Source organism: Rana temporaria, chromosome 1 (genome assembly GCF_905171775.1).
Source record: "Rana temporaria chromosome 1, aRanTem1.1, whole genome shotgun sequence".
NCBI classification, from domain to species: Eukaryota; Metazoa; Chordata; class Amphibia; order Anura; family Ranidae; genus Rana; species Rana temporaria.
Genome location: NC_053489.1, coordinates 124,483,718 through 124,510,273, shown reverse-complemented (window position 1 = coordinate 124,510,273; position 26,556 = coordinate 124,483,718). Strand labels below are relative to the sequence as shown.

Below are 26,556 nucleotides of genomic sequence, written 5' to 3'. Positions count from 1 at the left end.
GATCCTCTGTGTACACACACCCTCCTGCCGGCAAGTGACAGATCCTCTGTGTACACACACACCCTCCTGCCGGCAAGTGACAGATCCTTTGTGTGCACATCCCCCCCCCCCCCCCCCCCCGTCGGCAAGTGACAGATCCTCTGTGTACGCACACACCCCCTCTGCCGGCAAGTGACAGATCCTCTGTGTACGCACACCCCCCCTGCCGGCAAGTGACAGATCCTCTGTGTACGCACACCCCCCCTGCCGGCAAGTGACAGATCCTCTGTACGCACACCCCCCTGCCGGCAAGTGACAGATCCTCTGTGTACGCACACCCCCCCTGCCGGCAAGTGACAGATCCTCTGTATGCACACCCCCCCGTCGGCAAGTGACAGATCCTCTGTGTACGCACACACCCCCTGCCAGCAAGTGACAGATCCTCTGTGTACGCACACCCCCCCTGCCGGCAAGTGACAGATCCTCTGTGTACGCACACCCCCCCTGCCGGCAAGTGACAGATCCTCTGTGTACGCACACCCCCCCTGCCGGCAAGTGACAGATCCTCTTTGTACGCACACCCTCCTTCCGGCAAGTGACAGATCCTCTGTGTACGCACACCCTCCTGCCGGCAAGTGACAGATCCTCTGTGTACACACACCCTCCTCCCGGCAAGTGACAGATCCTCTGTGTACACACACCCTCCTGCCGACAAGTGACAGATCCTCTGTGTATGCACACCCCCCCCCCCCCTGCCGGCAAGTGACAGATCCTCTGTATGCACACCCCCCCGTCGGCAAGTGACAGATCCTCTGTGTACGCACACCCCCCCTGCCGGCAAGTGACAGATCCTCTGTGTACGCACACCCCCCCTGCCGGCAAGTGACAGATCCTCTGTGTACGCACACCCCCCCTGCCGGCAAGTGACAGATCCTCTGTGTACGCACACCCTCCTTCCGGCAAGTGACAGATCCTCTGTGTACGCACACCCTCCTCCCGGCAAGTGACAGATCCTCTGTGTACACACACCCTCCTGCCGACAAGTGACAGATCCTCTGTGTACGCACACCCCCCCTGCCGGCAAGTGACAGATCCTCTGTATGCACACCCCCCCGTCGGCAAGTGACAGATCCTCTGTGTACGCACACACCCCCTGCCAGCAAGTGACAGATCCTCTGTGTACGCACACCCCCCCTGCCGGCAAGTGACAGATCCTCTGTGTACGCACACCCCCCCTGCCGGCAAGTGACAGATCCTCTGTGTACGCACACCCCCCCTGCCGGCAAGTGACAGATCCTCTGTGTACGCACACCCTCCTTCCGGCAAGTGACAGATCCTCTGTGTACGCACACCCTCCTGCCGGCAAGTGACAGATCCTCTGTGTACACACACCCTCCTCCCGGCAAGTGACAGATCCTCTGTGTACACACACCCTCCTGCCGACAAGTGACAGATCCTCTGTGTATGCACACCCCCCCCCCCCCCTGCCGGGAATTGACAGATCCTCTGTGTACTCACACCCCCCCTGCCGGCAAGTGACAGATCCTCTGTGTACGCACACCCCCCCTGCCGGCAAGTGACAGATCCTCTGTGTACGCACACCCCCCCCCTGCCGGCAAGTGACAGATCCTCTGTGTACGCACACCCCCCCTGCCGGCACGTGACAGATCTTTTGTGTACACATTCCCCCCTGCCAACAAGTGACAGATCCTCTGTGTACGCACACCCCCCCTGCCGGCAAGTGACAGATCCTCTGTGTACACACACCCCCCTGCTGGCAAGTGACAGATCCTCTGTGTACACACACCCTCCTGCCGGCAAGTGACAGATCCTCTGTACGCACACACCCCCCCCCCCTCCTGTCGGCAAGTGACAGATCCTCTGTGTACGCACATCCCCCCCCCCTGCCGGGAAGTGACAGATCCTCTGTGTACTCACACCCCCCCCTGCCGGCAAGTGACAGATCCTCTGTGTACGCACCCCCCCCCCCCCGCCGGCAAGTGACAGATCCTCTGTGTACACACCCCCCCCTGCCGGCACGTGACAGATCCTCTGTGTACACACACCCACCTGCCGGCAAGTGATAGATCTTTTGTGTACACATTCCCCCCTGCCGGCAAGTGACAGATCCTCTGTGTACGCACACCCCCCCTGCCGGCAAGTGACAGATCCTCTGTGTACACACACCCCCCTGCTGGCAAGTGACAGATCCTCTGTGTACACACACCCTCCTGCTGGCAAGTGACAGATCCTCTGTGTACGCACACCCCCCCCTGCCGGCAAGTGACAGATCCTCTGTGTACACACACCCCCCTGCTGGCAAGTGACAGATCCTCTGTGTACACACACCCTCCTGCTGGCAAGTGACAGATCCTCTGTACACATTCCCCCTGCCAGCAAGTGACAGATCCTCTGTGTACACACACCCCCCTGCTGGCAAGTGACAGATCCTCTGTGTACACACACCCTCCTGCTGGCAAGTGACAGATCCTCTGTGTACACATTCCCCCCTGCTGGCAAGTGACAGATCCTTTGTGTACACGCACCCACACTTTGTAAACACTGCCCCACTCCTGCTGTACACAACGTCTCCTCCGATGTTTACATTCTGCTTACAGTGGGGAATTCCCCACTGACAGAAAGCAGTGATTGGTTGTTAGGATGCCAGCAAGTGCCGAAACCTAACAACCAATGCAAAAAGCGATCGTTTGTCCGTTTCCGTTCTAGTTAATGGAACCAAAATAGAGCTATGATCCGTTTACTAAAAAAAACAGATCTTGACAGATGTTGATGTAAACGGATGATCATCAATTTGCATCCGTTTGTCCATAGACATGCATTGTTGTTGAAAACAGACATACGGAACAGTCGTGTGAAAGGGGCCTAAGGGCCATTCACAACAGATGCCGTGGGATGCATTTTTGATTGCACTCCAACTGCCATAGACAGTCCAACATCCAGGTCATCTTATGGGCATAGTTCACACCTTTGCGGTGGAGTGAAAATAAAGTTGCATTTTTCTGCACTGCAAATGCACAGAACACACCCAAAAGCATGTAAACACAGTGCAGTGCACATAAAAGTCCAAAAAAGACGAAAGTGACCTCAAAGAAAAATCCACTCTTATGCAAATGCGCATAAAAAACACACCTCAAATGCACGTCACTGTGCATGCAAAAACGTGCAGTTTCTGATGTGAATGGGCCTCTAATGATGTATTCATGAATGCAGAGCTACAGTAGTTTGTGTCTTTTATATCTGCCTGGAGTTCAATGCAAAGATCTGACATACCGTAATTTGTCTTGTTCTTAGTATTTTAATTTATATGCACTTTTTTATATTAACCCTTTCTCATCATCCGAAAATTGCATTTTTTTGAGAGTCGGCTGTGCTTTTGCTTGCATAAGTAACTCCTTTTTTTGTTTGGCAGTCATTTCTTTTCTTTTGTCTGAAGTGTAAGATTTACACCATTTACAACATTCAGTGTTGTTGCAGCAGCAGGAGTTAGGATGACATTATGCTGCTGATTCACAGAGCTGCTGTTGAGGAGACCAACCACATAAGCGATATAAAGTAATATGAAATATAGTAAAGTTAATGTTACAATGATTTGATCTGTAAAATGTGGTGGCCATTCTTCTTATTGCAGGCGGGTTAATGGGCTCCTTGTCCATGATGGAGTTTCCAGTGTAGAGAATGTGGCAGAAGTGATATATTGTAATGACCTAATGTGAAAATATACTTGTTAATCTCAGAGAAACACAATGCGACGTCTGCATAAGTTATAAACTGTCTGATGCCCCCACGGTCTTTTATAGCGGCTTGTTTGCATTTTGGAAAGGCTTAATAATGCTGATAATGAAATGGCAAGGATCGGCTACTGCTATCATACTGTGCATCAGAGCTATTTAAATGATTTTTTTTTTAACATTAACAGACTTATACAGTAAGCCAATGCAAAGAACAGTATTGATGTCCGAACTGCAGCCGCCTGGAGCAACCTATATTATATAATGATTTTTCTCATCTAACAGTTAAGGCCCATGCACACGTTTTGGGCTTTTTTGACAACAAAATGTCAGACGGACCTGTTTGATCGTACAATGAGTACGCTTCATCGGACAAATGTTTTTGCTTTTTCATCGGACAAATGTTCGCTGTGAAAACAGACAAACTTTCCGGCAACAAATGTCCTACGTTGGCTAATCCGATCGTTTGTACACAAGTCCATTGGACTAAAGTAAAAACACGCATGCTCAGAACCAATGCTAAAGATCAGACAGTAGCAGAAGTTGCCCACAGGGTGGCAGTAAAGAGCTGAAAAAACATGTGATTTGGTGAATGTTGGCTGAAAACGTCCTGCTGTGTGTATGCAGAACAAGTTCATGGCCAAACGCCCTTCGAACAAAAAGTCAGATGGAAGTCCGATCGTGTGTATGAGGCTTTACATGAAATCTGATTGGTATTCTTCAGTTTCTATATGAACAGTGCTTTTTTTTTTTTATTATTATTATTTGACATATTGTAATGGATCCAACTCACCAGTACCTTGTCACTGGCCCTGTTCCTACCTGAAGTTTTCTGCTTTTATTTTCTCTCGAGGGCATTTTGTACAATATTTGCCATAAAGACAGTCCCTTTCTAACGGAAACGCTGATTCAATACTCACTGACGGGTTGCTGACTGTTAGCAGACATCTAAAAAAGCTTTTAAGTTGATTTCTGTAGTCAGCAAATGGTCTTTGTGTATTGGGACCCTCATTCAGCATAGAGAACAGTTTTTGCTGGGGTGACATCATGCCTGGAAGTCATTACATTCTCACACGGGCAATCTGCTTGGCAGTGGCACTTCTGTCATCTACTGAAGTTGGTCAAAAAGTCTTCATCAGAGAGATCCTCTTTTGTCAGTAAATGTTGTCACATTGTTGTAAAAGTAGTAATGCACGGAAGCACGTGTCATATAAAGATCCACTTAGTATGTACTGATCCTAAAGACAGGCTGTTATAAACCAACTTGCAATCTGCAACATCCAGTTTTGTTGTTCAATGAATTCACATAAAATAGGCTGACAACACACAACATGTCAGTGTGATGAAATCCATTCCACATTCAGACCACTAAAGTCTGAAAAGCAGTTATCTGAAAAAGTATTTGCCCCCTTCCTGATTCTCTTTGGCATATCTGTAATGCTTAAATGATTCAGATCATCAGTCATTTTAACCACTTAAGGACCGCCTCCTGCACATATATACGTCGGCAGAATGGCACGGCTGGGCACAGGCATGTACAGGTACGTCGCCTTTAAGAGCCCAGCTGTGGGTCGCGCACGCGACCTGGTCCGAAGCTCCATGGGCGCGGGACCCGATCGCTGCCGGTGTCCTGTCATCGGTCAAAGAAGCTGAAGAACGGGGAGAGGTGTGTGTGTAAACACACCTTCCCTGTTCTTCACAGTGGCACTGTCATTGATCATCTGTTCCCTGATATAGGGAAAGACGATCAATGACATCACACGTCCAGCCCCCGCCCACTACAGTTAGAAAAACATTTGAGGTCACACTTAACCCCTACAGCGCCCCCTAGTGGTTAACTCCTAAACTGCAATTGTCATTTTCACAGTAATCAATGCATTTTTATAGCACTTTTTGCTGTGAAAATGACAATGGTCCCAAAAAATTTGTCAAAATTGAAAAAAATCGCTGATCGCCGCCATTAGTAGTAAAATTTTTTTTTTATAAAAATGCCATAAAACTATCCCCCGTTTTGTAAACGCTATAAATTTTGCGCAAACCAATCGATAAACGCTTATTGCGATTTTTTTTCAAAATTGTCGCTCTATTTTTGTTTATAGCGCAAAAAATAAAAACTACAGAGGTGATCAAATACCACCAAAAGAAAGCTCTATTTGTGGGGAAAAAAAGGAAGCCAATTTTGTTTGGGAGCCACGTCGCACGACCGCGCAATTGTCAGTTAAAGCGACGCAGTGCCGAATCGCAAAAAGGGGCAAGGTCCTTAAAGCGGGAGTTCACCCAAAAAACAATTTTTAACATTAGACTGAGGCTCATTTTGTGAAGCAGAATCAGGTGTTTTTTTTTAGATCGAAGCAGTACTTACTGTTTTAGAAATAGATCTTCTCCGCCGCTTCCGGGTATGGTCTTCGGGACTGGGCGTTCCTATCTGATTGACAGGCTTCCGACGGTCGCATACATCGCGTCACGAGTAGCCGAAAGAAGCCGAACGTCGGTGCGGCTCTATACGGCACCTCCGCACCGACGTTCGGCTACTTTCGGAAAATCGTGGCGCGCTGTATGCGACCGTCGGAAGCCTGTCAATCAAATAGGAACGCCCAGTCCCGCAGCCCATACCCGGAAGAGGCGGAGAAGATCTATCTCTAAAGCGGTAAGTACTGCTTCTATTTAAAAAAAAAACACCCGATTCTGCTTCACAAAATGAGCCTCAATCTAATGTTAAAAATTGAGTTTTTGGGTGAACCTCCACTTTAACCACATATTGGTCCAGGTCTTAAGTGGTTAATATTACACAAAGGTAACCCGAGTAAATACAAAATGCTGTTTTAAACCTGCCTGGTCCTATGTGAAAAAGTAATTTCCCCTTAGACCCCAATAACTGGTTTTGCCACCCTTGGGGGCAACAACTGCAATCAAGCGTTTCCGATAACTGGTTAAGAGTCTTTCACATCACTGTGGAGACATTTTGGGCCACTCTTCTTTACAGAATTGTTTTAATTCAGTTACATTAGAGGGTTTTCAAACATGAAAATGCCTGTTTAACCACTTCATAGGTTTAAAAAAAAACACAATATTTTTTACTTTTTGCTATAATAAATATCCCAATTTTTTCCTCAGTTTAGGCCCATATGCATTCTTCTACATATTTTTGGTAAACAAAAATAGTAATAAGCGTATATTGATTGGTTTGCACAAAAGTTATAGCATCTACAAAATTCATTTATAAATTTATGGCGTTTTAAATTTTTTAATAGTAATGGTGGTGATCAGCGATTTTTTTATTATGACTGTGACATTGCGGCAGACCTATCGGACACTTTTGACACTATTTTGGGACCATTCACATTTATACAGCTAACAGTGCTATAAAAATGCACCAATTACTGTATAATGTGACTGGCAGGGAAGGTTAACACTAGCGGGCGATCAAGGCGTTAAATGTGTTTCCTAGGGAGTGATTCTAACTGTAGGGGGAGGGGACTCAGAACGGAAGGAGACTGATCGGTGTTCCTCTGTACTCGGAACACACCATCGGTCTCCTATCACCTGATAGGACGTGGATCTGTGTGTTTACACACACAAATCCACGTCCCTGGCTCTGTTGCCAGTAATCGCGGGTGCCCAGCGGACATCGCGCCCGCCAAGTGACGTGGTGGGAGCGCGCGTGCCGCTTAGATGGCCGGGAAGCCCAGGACATCATATGATGCCCACCCAGGATGGGAGATCCCTCCTGAGGACGTCATATGACTATGGGCGGGTAGGGAAGTGGTTAAGGTCATTCGACAGCATCTCAATTGGATTTAAAGTGGTTCTAAAGACAGAAGGTTTTCTTTATCTTGGTGCATTCTGTGCATTAGGATAAAAAAAAAACCTGTGTGCAGCAGCAGCCCCCCTAATACTTACCTGAGCCCAATCTCTATTTAGCGATATTGCACAAGAGACTCGGCTGTCTGGGACTCTCTCTCCTGATTGGCCATTGGCTCCCACTGCTGTCAATCAAAGTTAGAGGGGGGGGCATGGCTCCATGTGTGAATGGACACCCAGAGCAGCAGCTCAGCTCAGGTGCCCCCATAGCAAGCTGCTTGCTGTGGGGGATCTTTGCAGGACGGAGGGGCCAGGAGCACCAGCGAGGGACTGGAGAAGAAGAGGATCTGGGCTGCTCTGTGCAAAACTACTGCACAGAGCAGGTAAGTAAAACATGTTTTTCTTTTTTTTTTTTTTAGGTTAAAAATAACAGACTTTAGTATCACTTTAAGTCCAGACTTTGACTAGGCCACTCCCAAACCTTAATTGTATTTATTTATTTCAGCCAGCTCCTGACCATCACACTACCACCACCATGTTTGACTGTTGGTATGATGTTATTTGTGTTAGTTTTACGCCAGAAGTATCGGGACAGACACCTTCCAAAAAGTTAAACTTTTCTCTCGTCAGTCCACATAATATTTGCCCAAAAGTCTTGGGGTTAATCAGAATGTCTTTGGCAAATGTTAGACGAGCCTCTGCGTTCTTTTTGGTCAGCAGTGGCTTTCATCTTGGAACTCTCCCATGGATGCCATTTCTTATTATTGAATCATGAACACTGACCTTGACTGGGGCAAGTGATGCCTGCAATTCTTTAGGATGAGTCATCGTCATTTCTTGGAGTCATTTTGGTGGGCCGGCCACTCCTGGTAAGGTTCACCACTGTTCCAAGTTGCCGTATTTTTTGCACCATAAGACGCACCTAGGTTTTAGAGGAGAAAAACATAAAAATATTTCTGAAGGAGGATAATTTACGTTACTGCACGCTGAATAATCCCAACCCCTGCAGCAGACAGAAAAAGGGTGAGGAAATAGAATGCACCCATAGCCCGCTCTGTGTGTCTTTGATCTCCTGCTCAGGCTGCTGCCCAAAGAAGGAGGGGGGGACAGAGAGCCCGTTATGCCCGAAGAAGGCGGGGGGACAGAGAGTGTGGTTTGCCTGGAGAAGGAGGGGTTACAAGAGAGCCCGCTATGCCCAGAAAAGGAGTGGGGACAGAGAGCCCGGTACGCCCGGAGAAGGAGGGGGAACACACTCCCTGTCACATACAGGGCCGGCCACAGCTGAGGAGTCGAGTGGCCGGCCCGGTATTCGGCAGCGGGAGGGCTGGTCTATATTCGCTCCAAAAGACGCACAGGCATTTCCCCCCATTTTTTCGTGGTGAAAAGTGCATCTTATGGTGCGAAAAATACGGTATCTCTATTTGTGGATAATGGCTCTCCCCATGGTTCACTGGAGTTCCAAAGCCTTAGAAAAACTTTTGGAACCCTTTCCAGACTGATACCTGTCAATTTCTTTGTTTCTCATCTGTACCTGAATTTCTTTAGATCACAGCATGATGTGTGGCTTTTTGTGATCTTGCTCGATTGCTTCACTTTGCCAGACAGCTTCTATTTAAGTGATTTCTTGATTTAACAGGTCTGGCAGTAATCAGGACTGGGTGTGACAAGTAAAATTGAACTCCACTTTCCAAAAAATGTGGTTAATCACAGTTCATTCATGATTTAGCAAGAGGGGGAGGCGGCACACGCTTCAATTCCTTTTTTCACATAGGGCAAGGCAGATTTGGTCAGCTTTTTTTCCCTTAAAATCATTTAAAAACTGCATTTTGGATTTACTCAGGTTATCTTTGTGTACTATTAAAATTAGTTTGAGGATCTGAATCATTTGAGTGTGACATATGCAAAAAAATCGGGAAGGGGGTAAATACTTTTTCACAGCACTGTACAGGGAGTAACAGTTGAGCTGCCTAAAATGGCCAACTCTCACTGATTACCAACTCCATTGGAATGGTGTTACAGGGGTGAAATATTGGCGCCACTGGCACAAAAACTGATTCAATTATCGGGGGGGGGGGGGGGGGGCAAGCAGTCATAAATGCATGTTTGTTCTCCATGGATGTAAGTTATAGGAAAGCCGTTTTATGTTTTTATTTCCTTACACGATCCCATAAGCAGTGTTGATGTGTTGCATACCAAAGTAGTAATAAAACTGCCCATGTAAACTCATAAGTAAATTCATCCTTAACTGATGCACAACTGTGCCAATTTTCCGCTATCATCTTCCCGCTTGTTAATTTATTTTTTAACAAATCAAAATTGTGGAACCAGCCTTGTCATAGGTACTGAAAGACAGAAATTGCTCCCACTCTGCTTATGAAAAGGCTTTGGATTGAATCTTTGGCACCTCATACAGCTGATTTATTGTATTATGAGAAGATGGATTTATTCATAGCTCTTGTGTCCTGGCAAACCCTCGGGCCAGATAACGTACACTCCACTAAGATGTTTCATTAGGAGTAAAGAGTAATGCCAAGGCTAAATCTGTACACCTTACCAAGGCTATGTCTACGACTGCTGAGATGAAACCGGTGCTGTCCCCTGCTCAGTGCTGGATTTTACTCTTTATTCTTTGTAATTTCTAATTTTAACTTGTGATTCACACAGTCACCATGATGTCAAGAAAACTTGGGCATGTGTCTAAAGAAAGCACAGGGGATTTAATGATTTTACTCTTTAAAATAGTTTTTTTTTCAGGGTTAAGTATTTTCTCATCGATGGTAACAAATATAGTAGGTTCTTCAGAAATGACTCATGCCGACTTATTTAAAGGAAACCCGTATTGAAAGAAACACGAAGGCTGCCTTTGCTGACAACTCTGAGTGATGGTTTCCTGGCTGTCAGGCAAATTGTTTAGTTTAAATACTATCAGATTTATAGCTGAATTCTGATAAGTGTATAAAAAATGTGAACTGGCACTTAGAGCTGAGAAGTTTGTTTGTATGTATGTATGTATGTATGTATGTATGTATGGTCGAACATTTCTTAGAAACCCCAAACATAATAAATAAATATATATATAATATTTTTTTTTAGCAGAGACCCTAGAGAATAAAGTGGAGATCGTTGCAATACTTTGTAACACTGGCCCAGATTCAAGAGGCAATTGCGCCTGTGTAACCATAGGTTACACAGCGCAATTGCTTACTTGCTCCGGCATAGCGAATGCTCCTGATTCAGGAACATCGCTACGCCGACTGCAGCCTAAGATCTGCGCGGCATAAGGCTCTTATGCCCGCATATCTTAGGCTGCATTCTTGCGATGACCGCTAGGGGGCGTTCCCGTTGTGCTCAGTGTATAGTATACTAACACCGATTCACAACGTTGTGCGAGCCCTGCGTATGCAAGTTACGTTGTTTCCGTACGGCGTGTTTAGCGTAAGGCTGCCCCTTCTAATAGTAGGGGCAGCCAATGCTAAAGTATACCCACCGTTCCCGCGTCGCGAAATTTGAATTTCACGTCGTTTGCGTAAGTGATTCGTGAATGGCGCTGGACGCCATTCACGTTCACTTGGAAGCAAATGACGTCCTTGCGACGTCATTTGCTGCAATGCACGTCGGGAAAGTTTCCCGACGGAGCATGCGCTCTACGCTCGGCGCGGGAGCACGCCTAATTTAAATGATTCCCGCCCCCTACGGGATCATTTACATTAGGCGCCCTTACGCAGGGCAAGTTTACACAGCGCACACGCAATTTACGGAGCTACTGCTCCGTGAATCGCGGGAAGCGCAGGAAATTTGCGGGGGCGCAGGGCAAAAACGCTGCCCTGCGCCTCCGTAAAAAAGGGGCAAATCTACCTGAATCTGGGCCACTGTATTTGTGCAGTGGTCTTACAAACGTGATTTTTATGGACAAAATTCACTTTTTTTTTTAATTAAAAAATTTATAAAACAGTAAAGTTAGCCCAATTCTTTTCTATAATGTTACACCGAGTAAATTGATACCCAACATGTCTTGCTTCAAAATTGTGCACTCTCGTGGAATGGAGACAAACTTTGGTACGTAAAAAATCTCCATAGGTGACGCTTTTAAAATGTCTACAGGTTACCAGTTTAGAGTTACAGAGAAGGTCTTGGGCTAGAATTATTGATCTCGCTCCAACGATCGTGGCAATTATTTATTTATTCTTATTTATTTTAATTTAAATGTTTTATTTTTACACTGTCCCTTTTAAAAAAAAAAAAATAATTTGATCCCTTGTATTGCTATTACAAGGAATGTAAACATCCCTTGTAATATAAATAAGCAGGACAGGACCTCCTTAATGTGAGATCTGGGCCCAAAAATACCTCAGATCTCACATTTACACTTAAAAGCAATAACAAAAAAAAATAAACTGGGCCCTTTAAGGCCAAAGTGATGTTTGACGTCGCTCTGGTTCTCCAAGGGCATAGAGTCGAGTGGGGACCATCTTGCCCTCACTCGACTTCCTGCCCATCAGGCCACCAGACCCGCTCATTTCCGCCGCTGCTGATCTCTCTGGTAAGCCGCGGAAACAACCAGGAAGTGGCGGGGGCACCTCTCCCACCGCTCAGAAGTGATCCTCTGGCAAATCCGGATTGCTCGCCGTGGATATATATACTGGGGTTATGGCCGCTATCTGCGGCCATAACAATGGTATAGAACAGTGATGGCGAGCCTTGGCACCCCAGATGTTTTGGAACTGCATTTCACATTATGCTCATGTGCTCTGCAGTGTAGGTGAGCATCATGGAAAATATAGTTCAAAAACATTTGGGGTGCCAAGGTTTGCCATCACTTGTATATAACGTCAAAGTAGTGACGTATATCCACAGTGGACGGTCCTGAAGTGGTTAATAAGTATTAATGTGCGCGGTTAAATATACCCACTAAAATCAGGTTTAGCTTAATAAGGTGGTAATATAGTTCATTAAAGAGGAGTTCCACCCAAATTTGGAACTTCCTCTTAACCCACTCCTCTCCCCCTTACATGCCACATTTGGCATGTAATTTTTTTGGGGGGGGAGTGGGGGCTTCAGGAAGAGTGGGACTTCCTGTCCCACTTCCTCCTTCCTGTAGGCGACTAAGCTTAATCGCCTACAGGAAGGGGCTGCTGTAGGCGATCGCCTAGGACACGTCACAGGTCCTAGGCGATCCCCTGGCCAATTACACGGCGCAGCGCCGCGCCGCTCGCGCATGCGCAGTGCCGCTCGCGCATGCGCAGTGGGTGCCCGGCCGTGAAGCCGAAAGCTGTCACGGCCGGGTGCCCACACTGAGAATGAAGATGACGGCCGGGGAGGGGGGGAGAGGAGCGGACCCCCGGCCGGCGCGTCGCTGGAGCAGGTAAGTGTCTGTTTATTAAAAGCCAGCAGCTACACTTTTTGTTGCTGCTGACTTTTAATAAACATACAAATGGCTGGAACTCCCCTTTAAGGATCTCCCCCTTTTACAATATAGATGGGACCCCCAAATAAACCTGTAAGTCACAGCATCTCACAGAATCTCAACTCTCCAATAGAAAATATGTAGGGACATCCAGCCTACTCCTTCAAGTGTCTGTTTTATTGAGTTTCTTCTGTCAACACAGAAACATTGCAACAAAGAGAAAAAGCGGCACAACCAGAGATGAAGAAAAATGTGTTGGTTTATTGTAGAGTCAAAGGTTTAAAAAACATGACACATAAGGGATCCAAACTGTTCAGCAGACACGTTTCACACAAAGTGCTTGATCATTGATAAAGCACTTTGTGTGAAACGCATCTGATGAACGATGGGGATCCCTCGTGTCATGTTTTTTAAAGCTTTGACTCTACAATAAACCAACACATTTTTCTTCATCTCTGGTTGTGCCGCTTTTTCTCTTTGTTGCATGGATCTTCCAGGTTGTGGACCTCGGTAGGCACCCACTCTTGTTGCCACAGTAGTATCAAGAGATCTTTCATTTGCAGACAGCCTTGGAGGCGGTGTACACTCTACTTCTCTTTTCCAACACAGAAACATTCCCCTCACCCCTGAAAGGGTCATGTACATTTTTGAATTATCGATATAAGTTGGCTGGCCATTCATAATGAATGGGCTGCCTTAACCACTAGCCGACCGCGCACCGCCGTTCTACGTCGGCAGGTCGGCTCGGCTGGGCGAGAGCACGTAGTATAACGTCCTCTCTCTCAGCCGCCACTAGGGGCGCGTGCCGCTGGAGGGGCGCTCGCCCCCGACTCCCGTGCGTGTGCCCGGCGGGCGCGATCGCCGCCGGGCACACGCGATCGCTCGGTACAGAGCGGGGACCGGGAGCGGTGTGTGTAAACACACAGCTCCCGGTCCTGTCAGCGGGGGAAACGCTGATCTTCTGTTCATACAATGTATGAACAGAAGATCAGTGTTTCCCCTAGTGAGGCCACCCCCCCCCCCCCCCCACAGTAAGAACACACAAGGGACATACTTAACCCCTTCCCCGCCCCCTAGTGTTAACCCCTTCACTGCCAGTGGCATTTTTTATAGTAATCCAATGCATTTTTATAGCACTGATCGCTATAAAAATGCCAATGGTCCCAAAAATGTGTCAAAAGTGTCCGCCATAATACCGAAAAAAAATCGCTGATCGCCGCCATTACTAGTAAAAAAAAATATATTAATAAAAATGACATAAAAATACCCCCTATTTTGTAAACGCTATAACTTTTGCGCAAACCAATCAATAAACGCTTATTGCGATTTTATTTTACGAAAAATATGTAGAAGAATACGTATCGGCCTAAACTGAGGAAAAAATATGTTTTTTATATATATTTTTGGGGGATATTTATTACAGCAAAAAGTAAAAAATATTCATTTTTTTCAAAATTGTCGCTCTATTTTTGTTTATAGCGCAAAAAATAAAAACGCAGAGGTGATCAAATACCACCAAAAGAAAGCTCTATTTGTGGGGAAAAAAAGGACGCCAATTTTGTTTGGGAGCCACGTCGCACGACCGCGCAATTGTCTGTTAAAGCGACGCAGTCCCGAATCGCAAAAAGTACTCTGGTCTTTGGGCAGCAATATGGTCCGGGGGTTAAGTAGTTAATGCAGCACCCATCATAACGTGCCTTAAGACACCTCAACACAGCAAAAGTGTGAATCCAATTAAATCGCCTAACTGGGTACAAGTATGTTAATATGATGTTTGAGTACACCAACTATACTTGCTGTGTGCGTGTTCCAAAACCTCCCTTTCTGGTTTATTAGTAGTACTGGGAACAGTGACCTGCCTTGGTGGGGGAGTGGATCTTGGGTGTGAGTTCCCACACTTTTTTCCCCAGGACTTGACCCCTGAAGAAGACGCTATTGTATAAAATGACATGCAGGGGACAGCAGTGGCCAACTAAATGCATTTAAAAGCCCAGTTTGATCTGGTAGAAGAGGATTGGCTTAACAATTAAACGCGATTACCTATTTAACATGTTGAAATATATCTAAAGCCATTGTTCTGCCCTCTCCAAAAGCTCTCCAAAGAAGGACTAGGCAGGGCTGCCTTTTTGCCACCCCTTCAATTGCCCTCTCAAGGGTGCCCTTTTTTTGCTTCTCCAAATTGCCCTCTCAATTTGAACTTCTGTGCATGGGTAGTTCTGAGTCTGGAGTGGGTTTTAACAATGTAGTTGTATGTACAGTATATGCAATATTAGTAAATTGAGTGGGGTTTTTTTGCCTGGCCTAGCAGCAGTGTTTACGGTAAACCCAACAAATGTACTTTGCAATTATGCTGTGCCTATAAAACGCATTCAACGTGTTGTAGGTTTCACTGTCGCAGAACATTGACTCTCATAGTGGATTTATATTATATGTTTTAACTGATCAACAGAATTATAATCTTCAACAGCAAAGGAAAAACAGAATTCTGCAAATTGATTTAAATGAATTACAGTAAAATGTACAAACTGAGTGCATAAGTATACATCCCTTTACAGAGGATTGTAAACCTCCCTGCATTACTTGTACCCAGGGCTTTTTTTCAGCGGGAACGCGGGGAACGCAGTTCCGGCACCTCCTGGACTGACTGTATGTAATGTTAGGGGTGCTGGGGTGTGCTGCAGGGTATTGATGCTCACTGCTGGCAGATCGATTCTAGATGGAGGGGATCTATTTTTGCAGGGGGTCTATTGTTGCTGGTGGGGGACCTATTGTTGCTGGGGGGTCAGTTGTTGCTGAAGGAGATCTACTGTTGGGGGAGGGGTCTATTGTTGATGGCTGCCAGAGAGTCTATTAATGCCGGCTGTGCGGAGATCTGTTGATGCTGCCGGGAGTCTATTGTTGCTGGGGGGGGGGGATTTAGTTGTGGGCGGTACATTGTTAGAGGGATCTATTGATGCTGGCTGAAGGGGAAACCACATTCCATACAAATTACTTAGCACAACAAAATGATACTTGGTTCTGTATTGTCTAAAAGGGACGGTACTGGGAGGTGGGGATGGAACCAAGGGATGTTGCTCCGAGGTGGGTAGGGGTCGGAGAAAGCAAGTGACTCAGAAAAGGGGAGTTCCTGCACCTATTGTCTGAGAAAAAAAGCCCTGCTTGTACCTATAGGTAAGCCTAGAATAAGGCTTCCCTAATAGGTACTGTAACTATCGCCTAAACGTGCGCCGTTTAGGAACTATTTACTGTATACTGCGCCAACGATGTTATCGGCGCATGTGCTCTGAAGGAATGGCCTCCCGTGCTATTTATTCAGCAGTAAGTGCCATAACTGGCGGGTCCTGCATGCATGCGCTGGAGTGACGTCACGTGGCTCCGGCCAATCACAGATCCGGAGTCCGCGGCCCCGGAAAAAGAAAGAAGGGCGAACATGGATGCAGCCTGCTGCAGGGATGACGCAGGCTTCATTGCACTTCGATTCACTGTTTTCTAAAACATGAAAACTTCCATGGGGGTAAATATGTTTTTAGGCACTGTATAAACTTTTTAACACAGGTATGCAAATGCATCTGTATCTAGTCTATTGACTGCAGGAGTCTGTACTAAAATTACATACACAGGTCTGTACGTCTGGCTCTATTACCTGTTGGTAAAACGAGCAGGATTCAGGCCAAATCAGTGTGCAGTACCGCTTTTGGCCTGAGGTGGGGGGCGGAGCCAAATGGCGCCGGTCACAGCCGATCGGCGCAGTTCGGAAAAAGGCACAAGGACAGTTCGGCTGACCTCAGCAAACTTCGGAAACTGAGTCGTTCCAAGGTTTGCCGAGGTCAGCCAAACTATCCTCAGGCCTTTCTGGCCATTTCCGAGGCTCTCCGGCGCTCCCTTGCCTCTGGCCGCATGCGGTATTGCATGCCATTGAAGTCAATGCGGAACTAATTATTTTTGTTTCCATTGACTTCAATGGGGAAACTCGCTTTGATATGTGAGTAATTTGGATTATGAGCATTCTCCTGGAATAGATTATGCTCGTAATCCGAGGTTCCACTGTAATACTTTGTTGTCCTGTTGTCTGTGCCTAGAATCTTCACTGTCTGGCTATACTGCCTGAAAAATATTTAGTGCCAAGTGTAGTGTTGGATACCTGATTCCCCCCCCCCCCCCCATGTGTGCAGTGGTTCCTCCCACAAACCCCTAGGTCCTTAGAGGAGCACATGGGGCGGATTTGACCAGGTATTCAGTGCTAAAGATTCTTCAGCAAGCATAGCTCTTTAAGAGAGGCTCGGGCAACGGGACAGGCAATTTTTATACGTTTTTCTAAGACAGATTTGCTTTAAAGCTTTGATTTCCCACCAGCTAAAAGAAGTAATTACCATTTTTTTGTAATCAAAGCTGAAGAAGACTTTTATATGCTGATATTAATGCCATTAAATGGATCAAATAAACCTATATATCAAGGAAAAAACTGATGATTTTTATGGTGTTATGCAGGAGAGCGTCTGTAGAAGCAATAAATATTTGGGAAATCACACTGTTAATTAAAAAAGCATTAATAAGCATTGTAAAAGTGAATGGAAGAGGGCTGGAGGCTTTACTACCTATTAGTTTTGGGCAAACAATGGAAATATCAATTTTAGAGATAGGTACAGAGGTGGAAGTGTGAATTCATTCATATGTAGAAAAAACTCTAATCCCACTGTACAGTTTAATTTCATCCTTGAGCCCAGCACAGGGGTTCCCCTCTCTCCACCTCCAGGGTACGCTTGGTACTGACGCCAAATGTTCCTGCCCACCTCTAGATCATCTACTTTTGTGACCAGCGCTGACCACTGTTGTTTCCAGAATATCAAACCTTTGTTTTATAGAGCTGACAGTTGGCAATAATCTTCAGCCTAGTGCTCAGAACTCCGTGTTGCACACATTCCCGCAGCACTGGCCATCTGTGATCTCATTCTGGCAGAGATTGTGATGCATTGCAGTACATTGAATATTTCTCTGATAGTTCTTATTTGTGTAGAAAAAAATATCAAGATGTTTTCTTGGAATTTTATATTTGTGGAATTTTTAAAGCCAGCTTGTAAGGCCATATTTTTTATTTTCACTTTTTAATACTGGCTCCTTCAGCAGCTTATACATTCCTTCTCTTCTCTCTCCTGCCACTGAGCAAAAGCAAATGCTGTGTACTTTGAGTATGTGGGAACATGCGATCCAATCCCCTTCCTCCTGCACTACGGTACTAGGAACTGCAATTTGCTGCTCATCCAGCATTGTCACATAATGGGGAGTCCTAAGTTGTGTGTAAGCTTCAAGTTGGGCTGCTTCTCCTTGATTTTTTCAGTGAACGGAGGGCAGGCATGTGACTGAAAGGCAACTCTTGCTGCAGGCAGCCTGCGTTAAGCCTCGTACACATGATCAGATTTTCCGACAACAAAAATCCGACCGTCTGTACGCTCCATCGGACAATTGTCGGATTTTCCAACAACAAATGTTGGATATCATGCTTTAAAACTCTCTGACAACAAAGGTGTGATGTCGGATTATCCAAAGTCCGTCGGAAAAAAATCCAAAGTACAAACACGTATGCTCAGAAGCAATGCTAACCATAGCACACCATTAGCAGAAGTTTCCCAAAGGGTGGTGCTAAAGAGCAGAAAAAACATAGTTGCTGTTTGTTAGCTGACAAGTTTTGCCGTCTGTATGCAGAAGAAGTTTGCGGGCAACGCCCTTCAAAGAAATTCCACGTATTTGTCCGATGGAAATCCAATCGTGTGTACGAGGCTTTAGAGTGAACCTGTTGCTTTACCCTTAATGGTAATGGCACAGTTTCATTTTAATATTTGTACTTTCAATTTTGCACTAGTAACCTAAAAAGTTTAATTTTCGATTCCCGAATTCTCTGTGCTGTGAAAAGCAAGCATTTCCAAATGGTATGGCATGCTGGTAACTGATGCCATGCTGAGGAAGGCTTGCCCATATGTTCAGTTGTGTTTAGTGTAACTCTTAGACCCCTTTCACACTGAGGGCATTATAGCATTAAGAATGGCGCCTGCAATCCGCCCTAAAACAGCTGCTCTATTGTCTCCAGTGTGAAAGCCTGAGGCCTTTCACACTGGAGCGGTGCGGTGGCAGGGCGTCAGGAAAAGTCCTGCCAGCAGCTTCTTTGGAGCGCATTAGCAACGGTGAACTCATCGCTGCTAATGCGCTCCTGCCCATTGAAATCAATGGGCAGCGCTCCCGTACCGCCGGCAATACGCTCCTGTAGCCGGGCATTGCGGGCGGTATTAACCCTTTCTCGGCCTCTAGCGGGGGTTTTTACCGCCGACGCTATGGGCGTCGGCAGTGTGAAAGGGGTCTTATTCGTAAGGGCCAAGAGTAGAAGCCCTCGCACTCGCACAGTAAAGGCAAACAAACTAAACAGCTGTCCATTAACAGGGCTAGTCACGTTTATTCCTAGCATACTCCTCAGAACGTAGGCTTTGCCAAAGCTCACACAATAGGAGTTGTGTCCGACTTTTTAATTTAAAACAAACCCTCCTACATTTTTTTTTTCCTTTTAATATATACTTCTCTCTACCTGTTGAGTGACCCTCCGCAGTGCCTCTTCCAGGAATTAAGCCTGGCTATCCTGCAACCGGGCCTCTTGCCACCCCTCATTGTGCCATCATAGCACCACTGCATTCTCAAAAGAAGAAGAATCTGCTGCTCCAGGTGTGTGCAATACCTTGATTGGAACCAAGTAGGAGTGCTAGCCCCGGCCCACCTCTGTAAAAACTTGAGAAAAAAATGCAATGATTAAGCACAGATCAGATATGTGTGAAACGCATGACCAACACCTGGTGTCTCCAGGGCCGATCCTAGGCAGGGTGCTTTGCACCCAGGCGCCTGCAGAGGTGGGGGCGCCGAAGTGGCAGACTTCTCCCCTCCCTCCTTCTCTCCTTGTTTGTGTCAATCCAGAACTAGTGTTCTGAGCATAGGTGTGTGTCCGTCCAGAACTGATGTGTCTCTGACCATCTCCCTGTACTATGTCTGTAGTCTCTGACCATCTCCTTTACCAAGTCTGTAGTCTCTGACCATCTCCTTTACTATGTCTGCAGTCTCTGACCATCTCCTGTATCATGTCTGTAGTATGTCTGGGGGTCTTTCTAACAGACTCTCTAACAGAAGCCCTCAGAGAGGCCCCCCTCCAGGCTCCAATAAAGTACTTTAAGTGCTTCTCTTCCTGTATTTTGTTTATTGTTAAGAGATCATGTAAGGGAGCATCTCTGTGGTTGAGTCATTGCCATAGAAACATTTGTAATAGGGAGGAGTTAGTAAAATGACCACGCCCCTGTGGGAGCGCCAGACATATTTTTGCACCCAGGCGCCTGTGATTCTAGGATCGGCCCTGGTTGTCTTTGGTGTATTTTGACCATCTGCAATAAAAGGCACTTTTGGAAACTTTGGATGTGCAACCACTGCATTCTACTGGACCCCGAGCGGTCCTCACCGCTGGGCTGCCATTGGGAAGTGTCCACATCACCCAGACAGCAGTGTTGGCACCCAAAGAAAGGGGCACTCCCACTTTGAAGTCGAGAAGAGAAAAGACTTGGCAACGATATGATTGGGAAGATGAACTTGTAAAGACGCATTTCCTTCACCTATGAATGACGCTTAGTAAATGTAATGCAGCCGGACTTGTTGGGGTTCTGTGTGAGTTTGCGAATTGGTCACATGATTGTGTGTTGGGAAACCTCTCTCTTCTGCTCCATTATTTGTGGAGAGGGAGGCAGAGGTCTTCAGAGATGGTGGTACATTAAACTGTACTGGCTTTTCTTTTTGAGGCTCCACTTCAGAGCTGTTCAGAAGATGAAGATTAAGCTAGCAGGGTAGCCAGCTGCACAATATGAACAGCGGGATGGAATTAGAGGCGCTCAGCAGGAAGACTGTGTCCCCTAACTGAGTTTAGAAGAATGAATTTAATGTTTCATTGGATTGCACCTTTAAACAAATAGGTTTATGATTCATATTAACAAGTGCTAAGAGTGCAGCTGTGATCAATGTGATCTGAATACCCCTCGGTGAGCAAATGGCAGCCATTCCCTGCTCACACTTCTTTATTTTTTTCTTTTTTTTATTGCTTCAGCTTCTATTATGTTCTGCTTGGGTTACTTCTCTTCTTCAACCTAACCTTTTTTTTTTTTCTTTATACTTTTTTTTTTTGTTAAATGAAAGAATAATCACTAAGCGTCTGGAAGAAGAAAGCATTGAATTGGTATGTTTGTGTTTTGTTCTTCACCAGGAAAACTCGGCAATTATTGGAGAAAGTGGTTTATCATTCTGGATGCAATGAGACAATTGCTGCCGTCGCCCGCTGGTATCTCCTTAGACATTTACATGCCAAAAATGACGATCAGCTAATTGAAGTAAGCCTTTGTTCTTGGTTTAGTGACTGTTCTCCTCATGTCATTTGTATGAAATCATTAATTAACAGTGTCACTGAAATGATCAGACTTCTTACAGGCTTATGCTAGATCCTGACAGCTGTTCCTTGTACTGTGACAGCGAATAGTTTCTGTCATTTTAACACCTTATTAATGCAATTTATTTCTGCTAGGTATTTTTTTGCTAAAGGGTCAATTTACCTAATTTTTTTTATATTTTTCAGCTTCGGGTGGATGATCGTGGGTTATATCACCCACTGACGCCATCAGTTACTCCTACTTGCTGTAGCCATTATAAGGGGTCTTCCTTCTCTTAGATTCTTAGTTTTCCAATAAAGACAGTGCAGCAGAATGAGTGAGACAGCGGCTACTGCAGGGGAAGGTTCAGGGGAGGAGAGACAATAATTAGAGTGGGGAGATCTCGCTCCTGTGGGTCACTGAAAAACATAAGCCAGTAAGTAGATGATTCTTTTCACCGGAGTCTATCCCAAATATTTTCACACACTCCTGCTTTCTTTGTAGTTCTCTCACACTAAGCAATGAAAGTACAAGTGGATCAGTTCTGGCTCATCCACAAACATTTCCTTCACTATCAAAATGTTTGCATTGTAGGCATTTAGGCTACTTTCACACTATAGCGCCAAAGATGGCACCTGCAAAGCGCCTCTCCTGTCACTCCAATGTGGCTTTCACACTGGAGCGGTGCGCTGGCAGGACGCTAAAAAAAGTCCTCCAAGCAGCTTCTTTGAGGCGCTTAAGGAGAGGTGTATACACTGCTCCTAAAGCGCCCCTGCCCTTTGAAATCAATGGGCAACAGCTCTTTGCGGGCAATTTTAACCCCTTTTCAGTAGCTAGCGAGGGTTAAAAACTCCCCGCTAGTGGCAGAAAAGCGCCACTAAAACGTCAGTAAAGCGGCGCTTTACCGCCGACGCCCCAGTTTGAAAGTGCCCTTATGCACTTAGGAGTTGATTACCCACAACCACTACAGCTTAAAGCGGAGGTCCACCCAATTTTTTTTTTTGAAAGCCAGCAGCTACAAATACTGCAGCTGCTGACTTTTAAAAAATGGTCACTTACCTGTCCAGCAAGCCAGCGATGTCAGCAGATGAGGCCGAGCAATCGCTCATCTCTCAGGATGCTGCCGCCACCATCCTCAGTGAGGGAATTAGAAAGTGAAGCCTTCCGGCTTCACTGCCTGGTTCCCTACTGCGCATGCGCTAGTAGCGCAGTGCGTCGTCACTGATCCCTGCTCTCTCCCGGGACCAGTGTATTTCCCAGGAGACAGTGGGGGGGTGCCGGACGTGGCGTAGACTCCTGCAGATAATGCAGAAGTCTATGCCCGACATGGCCTTATTCTTCAATTCTTGCCATGGCCACGACGCAAAGCATTGCGGCTGGGGCAAATGAACTTCCCCATCAGCTGCTTTTACAACTTAAAACGGATTTCCACACAAAAATGGAACCTCCGCTTTTCGGAACCCCTCCGGTGGCACATTTCAGGGGGAGAGGGGTGCAAATACCTGTCTTAGGTATCTGCACCCCTCTCCCCCCTGAAATGTGCCAAATGGGACACCGGAGGGGGGGCGTCCTGAAAAGCGGAGGTTCCATTTTTGTGTGGAACTCCGCTTTAAGTTGTAAAAGCAGCTGATGGGGAAGTTCTTTTGCCCCAGCCGCAATGCTTTGCGTCGTGGCCATGGCAAGAATTGAAGAATAAGGCCATGTCGCAACAGCCCTGCAACCGCATACAATGCAATATGTTGTGACGCAGTTGTGTGGGCTTTAAGGTGTAAGAACAGGCTGTGAGGTGCCAACATAACGCCTCCTTACCCCCTGGCAAATGCCCTCTGAATAATAATCACAGATTGCTCTTCAGAGGTCTAACACTAGTGTAAACTAGTGGGTTCACATGGATGCGAATTGAATCGCATTTTTAAAGAGTTTTGTGTGTACCCTGAAACGGTGAACAAAACCGCACCGGACTCCTTTTAAAAATCACGCAGAAACTGCGGCCGGACATATGTGAACTGAGCCGGACACTTGTGGCCGGAACAGATATCGGTATTGGAAGATGTTTCTATTGCTGTCCAGCGACACCTTATGTTGTATTTCCCATCACTCAGTCTCAGTAACAGGGGACACCAGGACCGATGGAGACAGTGAATCTCTCCAGCAGGGATACAGTTATAAAAAGCTGACAGGGGTTCTAACCACTGTTTCCAAAGGTTTGAGCTTTAGCAACACTTTTTTTTCTGTACCTACATACAGAGAATCTATGTAAACGTCGCTGAATACAGGAATATCAGCAGATGTGGTTCAAGTGACTTCTAGTATTTCACGGCTTTTATCAGGATAACTGTAGATGGTGAAAGTTGATTTTTGAAGCTGCTTGACATTTGCGGAATATCCTTTGTTTACCTGTTTAGTTCAGATATTAATACGTCTTTATTAGTTCCCAAGGAAGAAATTGCCTGTCTTGTCCTGTTGTGTGATCTTTGATATTAATTTGACACTTTTCTGCTGTACACTTTTTCTCTCAGGTGCTCTTAGAGAATGCCAAAGTTCATGAAGACAGCCGAGTCCTGGATCTCCATCGGCAGCTATCCAATAGTTCATAGTGTTCTGTTTTTTGTAAGCGGCCATGAATTAAACAGACTTCCTGCCAGAATGTAAACCGTGTGGTTTTTTTTCTTTTTTATAAAATATCATCATGTAATGTAATATACAACCTGCAGCATCCGGTGCGTTGTACCAGCCATAGATTTCCTTTCATGTTTGCAACAAAATGCTGGCCAAACAAGCTGTGGGCCTCAATTATTCATAGAATCTCAGTACAATACCCTCCATGTGGTTTTTAGTTCTTGCATGAATTAGGCAATGCCTCTGTTTATTGCTAGATTGTGTTGTTCAGTACAATGTATGAATTATTCTCAGGAAGAAGACTCCTAGGTAGATTCAGTAAGAGTTAGGCCGACTTATCAGTAGATAAGCCGGCCTAACTCAGAATCTACGCCGACGTATGTTTAAGCGTATGCTCAAACAGTGATACGCTTAAACATATCTAAGATACGACGGCTTGCGCCGTCCTATCTTAGATTGCAATTTTTCGGATGGGCGCTAGGTGGCGCTTCCATTGCGGTCAGCGTAGATTATGTAAATGAGTTTGTACGCTGATTCACGAACGTACGCCCGGCCGCCGCAGTCGATTTACGCCGTTTCCGTAAGGCCTTAGGAGGCCTAAAGTTATTCCACCTATTAGGTGGAATAACCATGTTAAAGTATGGCCGCCGTTCTTGCCGCGAGGTTCGAATTTTTTACGTCGTTTGCGTAAGTCGTCCGCAAATCGGGAGTTACGTCGTTTACGTCCACGTCGAAATCAATAGGTCCCTACGGCGTACTTAGCCGCAATGCGCACTGGGAAATGTAGGCGCCCGGCGCATGCGCAGTAGCCAAAAAAACGTCAAAAACGTGAGGTCAAGCCTCATTACCATTAAACATGCCCCCCTCCAACCCATTTGAATTAGGCGCCCTTACGCCCGCCGCATTTACACCAAGCCGCCCTAAGTAAGGAGGCAAGTGCTTTGAGAATCATGTACTTGCCTCTCTTACTTAAAGCGGTGGTTCCCCCTAAAACACATTTCTAACAATAGATTCGTAAGACCCGTTACACTGCGGGTAGGCTGGCTTTTTTTTTTTTTTTTTTGTACATACCGACATCTCGGCGTCTCGTGCCTTGGCGGTGGGCGTTCCTATTTGATTGACGTTCCTCGGACGGGCGAATACGTGACGTCACGACTTTCCGACAGAAGCCGAACGTCATTGCGCATGCGCCGTATAGAGTCAGCTCTATACGGCACCTGCGCAGCGACGTTCGGCTTCTTTCGGAAAGTCGTGACGTCACGTATGCGCCCGTCCGAGGAACGTCAATCAAATAGGAACGCCCACCGCCAAGGCACGAGACGCCGAGAGGTCAGTATGTACAAAAAAAAAAAAAAAAAAGCCAGCCTACCCGCAGTGTAACGGGTCTTACGAATCTATTGTTAGAAATGTGTTTTAGGGGGAACCACCCCTTTAAGGCGGCGTAGTGTAAACACGCTAGGCTACGCCGCCGCAAATTAGCGCGCCCCTACCTGAATCTACCCATCCATCTTTTTTATGAGACATATTATGTGAGATTTTAAGCTGAACTTTGGGCAAAATGCTTTAATACATGTATGGGAACTATCTTATCTGCCAAATGACGTGTCACTTTTGTGATTTATATACTTCTGCCAGACAAAACAGGAGGTAGACACCAGTTTCTTTGTTAAGCCTAGTACACATGGGCCGAATGCCAGGTACATTAGCTGGTTCAATAAAAACCAGCCAACATTCGGCCCGTGTGTATGGCAGCTGGTCTGACAGAAGCTGCCCGTTTTCCTGGCTTCTGTCATACGATCATGCTGGAAAACCAGCAGCCAACCAACTCCCGATTATTGGTTGACAGCGCTGATCCGAATGATCTAGCGGGGGAACCGTCCCCCTGTCAGAACACAGTAGCTCAGCAGGGGAGATCGGTGCACTAACATTGGATTGTTAGTACAGCGCCATTGGGTTGAATAAAAAACAGTGTACTAGGCTTTAGAGGTAAAAAATTCAGTCCTTGGCTCCAAGTGTAAACCTTTTTCCAGTATGACTGTGAAGCCTCGTACACACGATAGGTTAACCAGGACAATGGTCTGAAGGACCGTTGTCAAAGGTTATCCGATGAAGCTGACTGATGGTCCGTCACGCGTACACACCATAGGTTAAATAACCGATCGTGTCAGAACGCGGTGACGTAAAACACAACGACGTGCTGAAAAAAACGAGTTGTACTGTATACCTATTTAAATATTTTTATAGAACGCACAGGTACATTTGTCTGGAGACTAGACTTTAAAGCTGATCTCCAACCAGGGGCCCATCCCAAATAAATGTATCTACACCCTCCTCTAGGTAATCCTCCAGTAGAAAAAAAAAAAGACTGATCGTCTGCCTTAAAGTGATTGTAAAGCTTTGTATTTTCTTTTTAAATAACATGTTATACTTACCTGCTCTGTGCAATGGTTTTGCACAGAGCAGTTTCGATCCTCCTCATCTCGGGTCCCCCACTGGCCCTATCAACTCCTACCCCCTGCTGAGTGCCCCCATTGCAATGGCTTGCTCCTGAGTCGGCTCTGTTTGTCCC

General features: G+C 46.0%; 1 protein-coding gene across 2 annotated transcripts in view; it reads left to right on the top strand.

Moving 5' to 3' along the window:
* TTC37 (tetratricopeptide repeat domain 37) overlaps window positions 1–24,021 on the top strand; it is a 215,156-nt gene extending 191,135 nt beyond the window's left edge. For both annotated transcript variants that reach the window (XM_040342350.1, XM_040342341.1), the window contains exons 41-42: window positions 21,209–21,332; window positions 23,888–24,021. In XM_040342350.1, coding sequence (XP_040198284.1) covers window positions 21,209–21,332; window positions 23,888–23,965 — 202 coding nt within the window. In that variant the 3' untranslated portion in view covers window positions 23,966–24,021. The remainder of the gene's footprint in view (window positions 1–21,208; window positions 21,333–23,887) is intronic.
* The last annotated feature ends 2,535 nt before the right edge of the window (window positions 24,022–26,556 follow it).